Below are 9,959 nucleotides of genomic sequence, written 5' to 3'. Positions count from 1 at the left end.
GGCCCCTGTTTTAGGTTTTTTTTTTTTTTTTTTTTTTTACCATAACTGTACAGTTTTAGGAGTTACATTGGTGTCAAATTTGGTCCCTAAGATCCCACAATTTAAAAAGGCTTTCAAAATGTACTTTGAATCACTTGTAAACATGCTTGACTACACACTTATTCTGAGCCACAGTTGAACTCCAGCCTTAATGTACACAACAATAATTTCAGACAAATGTTTTAGAAGGCACTTAGGACTTTTTTTCAAGTAGGACTGCAAATGGATGCTATTCTGCATTTTATTCCCTAAGTGAATGGTATAGATCTCTAGATTCCCAAAATTTATTTGGAAAGAACTCAATTTCATAAGGCAATGAAAATTAGGAAATCTTAATGCCACAAGATGAGGCTTTGAAGAATTACAATAAGGACCAGCAGGTGTCATGGTGGTTAAGGTGGCTGAAATCCACCTGGCTGACAATGCCAACAGCTTGAAAAGCAGCCAGGTATGTATGCGTGGGTGCCTAAAATCCCAAAAGGAAGGAGAGGTGGAGGAGAAGGGATTGTGGTGTCACCGTCCATTCCCTGTGAGGAGGTGGTGCTTCTCGTTTTCCCTCTCCCTATCCCCAGAGCACCTGCCCTCTATTAAAATTTTTAAAATGAAAAAGATTCTCTAATCTATTACATCCAGTTTGGTATTTCTGGAAATATTGGCAATTTACTCTTTAATGGCCTAAACATAGGTCTAAATATCTACTAGCATTTTTTTGTTGTTAAAAAAAACAAACAAACAAAAAAAACCCAAGCAAACAAAAAACCATTCTGGGGCCGTCCGGTGGGGCAGTGTTAACACCCAGCGCGGTGGTGCGTGGCTCACCTGGAAGCTCTGTGTCCTCAGCCCTGTGTATACGCGCCAGGCTTATGCATGTGCCTGTGAACTGGGCTGCCTGGGGCTGGGGGTGTCCTGGTGGGGAAGCCTCTCTCTGTGTTCTCTCTCATGGAAGAAAGAAAGAAAGAAATCTTTAAAAAAAAAGAAGTATTTTGGGAACTAGTCGTTAGGGTAATGGCTATGTCGCTGGACTCCCATGTAGTCGACCGTTCGCTCTTCGTGTCCTGTACCTGGTGGCTTAAAAACTCATGCCGGGCGCGTGTGCGTGCATGCCCAAGATCCCCAGAGGAGAACAGATAAGGGATTGAGGCATGGCCATCCCCCCTGGGGGGTGATTTCTCGCTTTCTGACTCTCTGTCTCTGTCTGGCGAGCGCACGTGCCCTATAGCAAAAATCTCTCAAAAAAAAAAAAAAAAGATGTGGTTGTTGAATTCCTTTATTCAGCAACCCTTAAAAAAAAATAAAATGAACTATTTTAATCCCAAAATAGAAATATACGTCATTCAAATACCAAACCTAAAATCCAACTTAAGTCAGATATGAAATACAAAGTTAGCCTTTTTAACCCCAATCTGGGGCTAAGCATAACATAGGAAGGATGCTTTGTATGACAGAGCCACAAGTAATGGCTGCTTTATGTTTAGGTACATTTTAACACTTAAAATCACTGCATACAGGGACCAGCAGTTAGCGTAGTGGCTATGTCGCTGGACTCCCATGTAGTCAACTGTGGTTCACGTCCTGGACCCGGTGACTTAAAACTCACGCCGGGCACGTGTACATGCGTGCCCAAGATCCCGAGAGGAGGAGGAGAAGGTTTGGCGGCGTGCCCTTCCTCTCTGGGGGGTGATTTCTCGCTGTCTGTCTCTCTCTGCCTGTCTGGCAAGAGCACGCGCCCTATAGCAAAGACTTCTCCAAAAAAGAAAAACAACAACAACAAAAAACCCCCAAAAACAAAAATCAATGCATACATCAGACTTTGTATAACCTCACAGGAAAAATAAAAAAGAAAAAGAAAAGCAAAGAAAGAAAAAAAAACTGGCATTACCTTTTGCCTGTTAGGCTGCACGATAAAGCTTCCGCGGGCTCCTGTGGTCTGTGGCCTGTGGCCATCTGGAGGTCCCCAAGCAGGCAGCCTCCCTGCTGTCCTCTAGGGACCATGCAAACAGGCACTGCTCCCTCCCCTTCCCAGCTCACATTCCGCTCTTGCTCTCCCACCCCTGCATTGGTCCTCTCTATGCTAGATAACGCCTCTGTTTGTACCATGGTACAATTTTTTCACAATTGTTATTGTGTTTTGTTGGAAAAAAGACCATATACTTGGTCTTCATTGCTTAAAAGTTTTTCTTCCATAAAATTTTTGTTATTATTTTCTTAAAAGGGTTTTTGCCTTAGGGCATGTGCGCTAGCCAGAGAGAGAGGCGGAGACAGCGAGAGGGAAGGTGAGGGAGGATGGGCACGCTGCAGTCCTTTCTCCTCCTTTCTCCTGGGATCTTGCGCATGGGCCCACACGTGTTCTGGCATGATTTTCAAACCACCGGTTCTGGGACTCAAACTGCATTCATCCATGTGGGAGTCTAGCGATGTAACCTCTATGCCATCTGCTGGCCTCCTTCCATGATTTTTTAACGTGACATTACATTATTCTTGTTGATATTAAACAGCAGTGGTTGTTAATCTTTTAAAAATGTACGAATCTGTGGTCCAGCCCATGCCATGGTGGGTAAAATAGCTAGATCCTATAGGGCTGACTGTGAAGTTTGAGTCTCTGACCTAGTGGCTTGAAAAAAAACACTCGGTGTGTGTGTGTGTGTGTGCCTGTGTGCCCAAAAACCTGCAAGGAGAATGGAAGAGAGGGGATTGTGGCATGGTCACCCACCATGGGGAATGATTTCTCACTTTCCTTCTCTTTCTCTGTCTATGGTAAGTACATATACACCCTCTGGTAAAATTTTTTAAAAATTGTGAAATCTTCAAGTGTGATCTTAAAATGTTCCACTGTGAAGAAAAAGAAAGGATGGAAAAAGAGAAGGGGGAAGACATGGGCAAGGGAGGAAAGGGAAGGGAGAGAGGGCAGGCAGGAAGGTCCGCTTTTCAAAGGAAGTGATACCGGAGTAGCCCTCCCCCACGTAGCGCCCACCCACCCCACTTGTCCCGTGAGTGCTACTCCTGGCTGAGGCCTCCTTTTGATAAGTTCATGCAGTCTTTACCATGTTTTAGCCCTTAAAATATCTGAAAAGCTCGACCCTGCTTGCCCGTAATTATTCTTCTCCGAACGCAGACTAGACTCATGAATATCACGCCATTAGTCAATGTCTTGACCTTGAGCTGGGTTGATTGCTGCAGTGGTGGGGTGTTAGGGGCATGAGCAGATCAGGCAATGTTGTGATTTCTTCTTCTCCAGCCCCTTGAGTCCCTCTCAAAAGGACCGAGGGGGAGCAAACACAGGCCCTTGTGGCCTCCTGTAGCTTTTATATTCCAGCTCTCTGCCTGGCCTTTTCCTCTAGCTGCAACCGGGAGGTCCTATTTCTTTCTTCTTTTTTTTAAGAGAGATTTTTGCTATAGGGCATGTGCACTCACTGGAGAGATAGACAGAGAGACAGAAAGCAAGAAATCACTCCCTGGGGGGATGACCACGCCACAGTCCCTTCTCCATTCTCCTCTTGGGATTTTTGGGCATGCACACGCATGCACCTGGCATGAGTTTTAAGCCACTGGATCCGGAACTCTAACTGCACTTGACTACGTGGGACTCCAGCAATGTAAGTGTTACACCATCTGTTGGTCCCCAGGAGGTCCTGTTTCACAATCCTTCAGTCCCCGTCTTGCCACCTCTCTCATCCCAGCAGAGAAGGCCAGGGCTCTCACTCTCCTGGCTTTCCAACAGGGACCCCTTCCTCTCTCACAGCCTTGCCTGCCAGGTGCTGGTCTACAGCTTGGACAGTCAATGGCCTTTAGGACATTCTCTGTCTCCTGTCTCCCTACAACCTTCTCAGCAGTGGGAGGAGGTGGGCAGTGGCAGAGAACCTAACCCCACCAGATGCAGAGGTGGGTGGTGGTATTTGGGCCAGGCCACTAGAAAGCCACTGCTACTTTTTTCTTTTCTTCTTTCATTCTGTCTTTTTTTGATTGTTTGTTTTAAGTTGCCAGAGAGTACAGGTGCTTGCCAGAGAGAGACAGAAGAGACAGAGTGAGGGATAGGGAGAAAACATCCCTAATAGGACATGGTAATGCCGCAATTGCTTCTCCTCCTTTTCTCCATACTGTTGGGATATTGTGCATGCAAGCACATGTGCCTAACATGATTTTCAAGCCATCACGGCTGGGATTTGAACTCCAGAATGTCATATGGTATTCAGCTCTCTTAATAGCTAGACTCTGGTTCTGGCCCACCCCTAATTCTTGATAAAGCTTCCCCTTTGTTGTCATGTACCTGTTAGTTTACACAGTGTACCCTTCTCCATATTCTCCTAATAATCCTGGGAGGCTAGCAGGCGAGGACAGCCACCCCAATTCTATCCAGGGGGAGCAACAGCGTCCTGAAAACTCTGGAAATGTGAGACCTCCAAATTTTTTTTTTCAAGATAGTTTAGGTTGTGTTGGGTCCCCTGGGGTTCCCTATGAATTTTTTAATGTACTTTTCTATTTCTGTGAGAACCATCTTTGACATTTTGATAGAGTTTCTATTGAATCTGTGGATTGCTCTGGGTGGAACTGACATCTCAAAGACATTAAATCTTCCAATAAGTTTTGATTAGTAAAATTAATGCTTATTATTATTACTACTTTAGATAGAGGACTTGTGTGCTTGCCAGAGAGAGAGAGACAGAAAGGGAGAGAGAAAATCCCCCTCCCATGGAGAATGGTCATGCCACAATCCCTTCTCCTCCACCTTTCCTCCCTCTCAGGATTTCGGACTCGCACTCACACACATCTTGTGTATTTCTCAAGCTCCCAGGTCTGAGACTCAGACTGTGTGGTTAGCCACGTGGGATCTGGTTGCCTTCACCACCAGGCCATGGAGCCAACCCGGTGACTGCCTATTCTAAAACTAGAAAGCAGGGGCCAGGCAGCAGTGTTGTGATAGCACAATTGGACCCACATGGGACTGTCCTGGGTTTGCATCCTGGGACCTCCCGGTGCATGCTGGGCACACTCATGTCTGTGGTCCAGCCTGGCAAGGATTAGGGGTGGCTCGAAGGATGAGGATACCATTGGGGGCACCGGATTTTTTGTCTCTGTCTCTCTCTGATGGAAGACATAAATAAATCAACTTTAAATAAGTATTAGGTTGTCGGGAAAGTCATGACGTGTTTTTCTATGCAAAACGTGTCATGACTTTCCAGCAACCCGATAAATGAAAGTTGACAAGAAGCCCACCTACCTTGCTTATTCTTTTTTTTTTTTTTTTGAGAGGTTTTTGCTATAGGGCGCGTGCACTTGCCAGACAGACAGAGAGAGATAGAGAGACAGAAAGCGAGAAATCCCCCCCCAGGGGGGATGGCCACACCACAATCTCTTCTCCTCCATTCTCCTCTCGGGATCTTGAGCACGCACACGCGCCTGGCGTGTTTTAAGCCACCGGGTCCGGGACGTGAACCGCAGTGGACTACATGGGAGTCAGGAGACATAGCCATTATGCCAACCGCTGGTCCCAAACTTGCTTATTCTTCAAAATTCCTGACTCTATGTTGCTCTGTGACTGAAGAGACCCTTGTTCCTTCCTCCCCTCTTTCTGTCTCCATCTCGTTGGTTTTTTCTTTCTTTCCTTCCTTCCTTCTCTCTCTTTCTTTCCTTCTTCATTTCTTTCTCTCTCTCTCTCTTCCCCCTTCCTTCCCTCCCTTCGTTTCTTCTTTCTAAAATGTACACAATGTAGTTACTGAGCACAGAAAATCTTATGCTTTTATTTAGGTAATTGGTCTTGCTAGCCACATGTGAAGTTAGTGTGGTGTCTGTCACCTGGGACAAAAGAAAAAATGTCCATGTGTGTTGAAGACTCTGTGTCACAGAGACATAATGACCAGTTGCATGCTAGTGGGTGTATTACCTCTAACAGCCCCGTAATTAGAAAACCTCGATGGCAGACGTGGGGTCACGCCATGTGGAAGCTTCTTGGATATGCTCTCCTCTCCTATTAGCCTGTTGTAAGTACATGAAACACTTGTTTTATAGTCCCTGAATAAAGGGAAATAGCAGTGGTGTCTGTTTTCTTTCAGGTGTCTGCCCAGCTACTGTGAACACGGGGGTGAATGTTCCCAGTCCTGGGACACCTTCTCCTGTGACTGTGTGGGCACAGGTTACATGGGCCCGACCTGCCATTCCTGTAAGCTTCACACCTCCTCGTTCTCATTTCTGTGTATGGTTTCTTTGTCACTTCATTTTCATTAGTTGTTTATACAAATCTGCATGTGTCCAATGACACAAACACACCAGTGTAAGTGTTTTAGCACCCAATTAATTTCTAGCTTATTTTTAATCCACCTCATTTAATAGAGGCTGTTGAGGCAGTGCACAGAAACATGTAGTAGTAAGTAGTGTGGAAAAATGAAGCTGGTAGGCAATAAGAAGATGAGTGTAGGAGAAAAAGATAGAATACGGGGTAAAGATAAAATGGAATGAAATGAAGAATATGTGTCCTTCCTCTGTTACTTGAGTTGGGCATACTTTTAATTCTGAGAATCCTTGCAGTCTAAGGAATGTGAGAAAATCATAAGTTGCTAAGTTCTGAAACTCTTGATGTTAAATTTCTTAAAATTAAAGATTTTCAAAAAACATGGGATGCAAATGCCACAAGGAAAGCTTATGCAAGTTACAGAAGAGACAGAAACCAACTAGAAACTAGTGAACCTTTAGGGTCTCTTACAACGGTGGTTTTCTTTGACGGTGACAATGATTATAAAGTGACTAATTATATAAGTATGCATGTATGGGGCATTTAAATACGCCTACCATCTTCTAGTCCTTTGCATATTTTAATGTGTTTAACTCCAACAGGGCTGTAGAAACTACTCTAATGACCCACATTGCAGAGATGTGGATAGAAAGAGGGTTAGTAACTTGACACTCAGACAGCTCCTTAGTGGCACAATGAGGATTTGAACTAAGGAAGCCGACTCCAGAGCCTGAACTCCAGGATGCCTGAAAATGATCCACAGACAAGCATGATGAGAAATTACTCGGGAACTTGTTACAAATAAAGTATCTCACATCTTACCCAAAAGTATGGAATCAAAATTTCTGGGGATAGGGTTCAGGACTCTCTTTTGTTCTTATTTTTTTGAGAGAGATTTTTGCTATGAGGTGCACGCTCTTACCAGAGAGTCAGAGAGAGACAAAGACAAAAGTGAGAAATCACCCCCCAGGAGGTGTGGCCATGCCATAATCCCTTCTCCTCCATTCTCCTCTTGGAATTTTGGGTACACACGCACATGTGCCTGATGTGAGTTGAAGTCACCAGGTCTGGGTCTCAAACTACAGTCAACTATGTGAAAGTCCAGCAACCTAACCATTACACTATCTGCGGGTCCCCAGAAGTCTGTCTTAACTAACCTTCCATGTGCTTTTGAGGATATTAAAGCAGGAGACCCCTTCTACGAGAGGACTTAATATAAGACTTTTATATTGTCTCTCCTATACTAAAAATTGCCTGTCCTTATCGAGGGATCATCCTCTGTATTTGGGCATTAGACCATGACTCCCTCTCCTTTTTTTTTTTTTTTTTAACCTTTAATTTGTGAGCAATCAGAAAACCATGACAAAATCTGGAGGATTCCATTGCTTTCCTATTTGTTTTGTATTTTTTAAAAAACTTTTGAGACTAGCACTTGGTGTAATGGCTATGTTGTTGGACTCCCATGTAGCTGACCACGGTTCAAGTCCTGGACCTGGTGGCTTAAACTCACGCTGCGTGCGTGTGCGTGTGTGCCCAAGATCCCAAGAGGAGAATGGAGGAGAAGGGATTGCGGCATGGCCATCCCCCAGGGGGGTTATTTCTCGCTTTCTGTCTCTGTCTTTCTGATGAGCGCACGCGCCCTATAGCAAAAACCTCTAAAAAATTTTTTTTTAAAGGTTTTCTTTTTATGTATCTCTACTGACATTTCTGACTTCTGTTTTGAAACAATTTCCCCCATCCTTGACTTTTTAAGGTAATGGAGGAATATACAAAACCATGAGTTCCACCAGTGGAATTAGTCATTCACTCTGAAGTCTTACTTGAAACTTTTAAGAACTCTTCCATGCGACTTCTTTAATGTGGTTATTACAAAAATTATGGGAGCAAGGCAGGGTGTGGATTGTTATTAACTACAACTGCACTTTGCATGTGCAAATGAAGCTAGATGAGAAGAAACCTGTGCTCCCAGCTCCAGGGCTCTTACAAGAGTGAGGCGAGGGAGGAGATAGTCCAAGACCAACTAAGTCTCAGTTATGATCTTGTGTAGAAGGCTTTCTGTTCCTAAAGCCGTTGTACTTCTAGAAACTGAGTGGTTTGTAAAATCAGAGGCGGAATGACTTGGGAAGGTCCCAGAGCTGTGGAGGGAGCACATCTTTTACTTCTGTATGTCTGCCAGGCCCTGAGTATACCTTAGAGAACGCACATGCCTGCTGCTGTGTTTTACTCAGTATCACCTTTACAGCCTCCACCATACCCAGCACCATCTCTTCTGTGTTGTGTTTAATGAATTTGTCATGTTAATGCATGGTTATTTGCTCTAATCAAAATTAGCCTTGAACAATTCTGAGTGAGAATATCAGAAGATTGAAAAACAGAGTTTCAAACCTTTTTAAAAAGAATTATTTAATTCTATTTTTATTATTATTATTATAATTTGCTATAGAGCACGTGCGCTCACCAGAGAGAAACTGGGAGAGAGAGAGAGAAGGAAAGTGAAAAAGTAAGCTGTAAGGTCTAGGACTTGAACCACAGTTGGTTCATATGGGAGTCCAGTGCCTTAACCACCTCATCACCTGTTGGTCCCCAGAATTTCAAATTTCAATATGATCTAGTTATTAGGTTGACTTTTGAGTTGCAGTTTTCAAGTAAATACACCAAGGACAGTTAGAATTTTGTCAAGTCCACAGTCAATGATCATGAAGCCAGACTGATACCCCTAGTTATACTGTAGTATTTTTGTTTTGGACAATGATATGAGCAATACCATTTGCAAAATGAAACAGTTCACACAAAGCAAAAGTTATCCTAATCACTCTCTTCAATATGTGTCCCCTATCCAAGCCTGCTTTGTATTCCAAAACTGTTATTATCAAATTGAGTGAATCCTACCAGACATTTAGATGTTTGTGTATCTACTTAAATAAATATATACATAGATGGGAAAAGAAGAATGACAAAAAAAAATCAAAAACAAAAACCCATTTCTACTTATGTCTTCCTCTGTGAAAGTTATTAAAGGAACACCATTGATTTGGGACAATTTACTGGGGAAGCATTCTTGTTTGACAATTGACCATATTTACTTTCAGATTGCTTAGCTTTAATTTCCTCTTTCACAGAAACAGTTCTATAAATCTCCTACATTTTGTGAAATGAGAGGAAATAACTCCTCCACCCTTTCTTGGGTTTTGTCTTAAGTGTTCAAAAACATTTTTTCAATGAATATATATGAAAGTAAATGTAGGCAATTCAGAGCATATAAAATACTCTTTCTGACAATGGCATAAATACGCTCCCTTCCCTTTCCCATAAGATGTTTTATTTTTCTTTATATTTCATCTCTTCTCTCTATTGTCCTTCCCAGTAGATAGCAAAATGGGCTGATGCAGGCAAGTCTGATCTTCAGGGCTCCTTTAATGAGAGGATCCATCACGATTAGCTTCAGTCATGGAGCTTCTCCCAGGAGCCATTAGCATCCTTCAGTGTCTTCCAATGGGCTCTTTTCTGCCAAGGTCACCATGTTATCTTGCTGATCTTTTAAACTTGGGCTGAAGATAAACAGTGTTTATCACCTGCAGGTGTTAATTGCATACCTTGTACTTGGTGAAACATTTACTTACACAAATGAAAATGTGCCATGAAGTCAGAATGAATTGACATTATTTTGGTAAATCTTTTATAAAAATATTTTCTCTCC

At 43.1% G+C, this 9,959-nt stretch overlaps 1 protein-coding gene across 1 annotated transcript in view; it reads left to right on the top strand.

Annotated features, from left to right (window-relative positions):
• The window catches only part of LOC102487571 (contactin-associated protein-like 3), a 222,793-nt gene that overhangs the window by 123,190 nt on the left and 89,644 nt on the right, over nt 1-9,959 (top strand). The window contains 1 exon segment of the mRNA XM_027768474.1: nt 6,087-6,193. Coding sequence (XP_027624275.1) covers nt 6,087-6,193 — 107 coding nt within the window.

This window comes from Tupaia chinensis, unplaced genomic scaffold (genome assembly GCF_000334495.1).
Source record: "Tupaia chinensis unplaced genomic scaffold, TupChi_1.0 Scaffold146604_1, whole genome shotgun sequence".
Classification (NCBI taxonomy): Eukaryota; Metazoa; Chordata; class Mammalia; order Scandentia; family Tupaiidae; genus Tupaia; species Tupaia belangeri.
The sequence above is the reverse complement of the archived record's forward strand: the minus strand, read 5'-3'. Positions and strand labels throughout refer to the sequence as shown.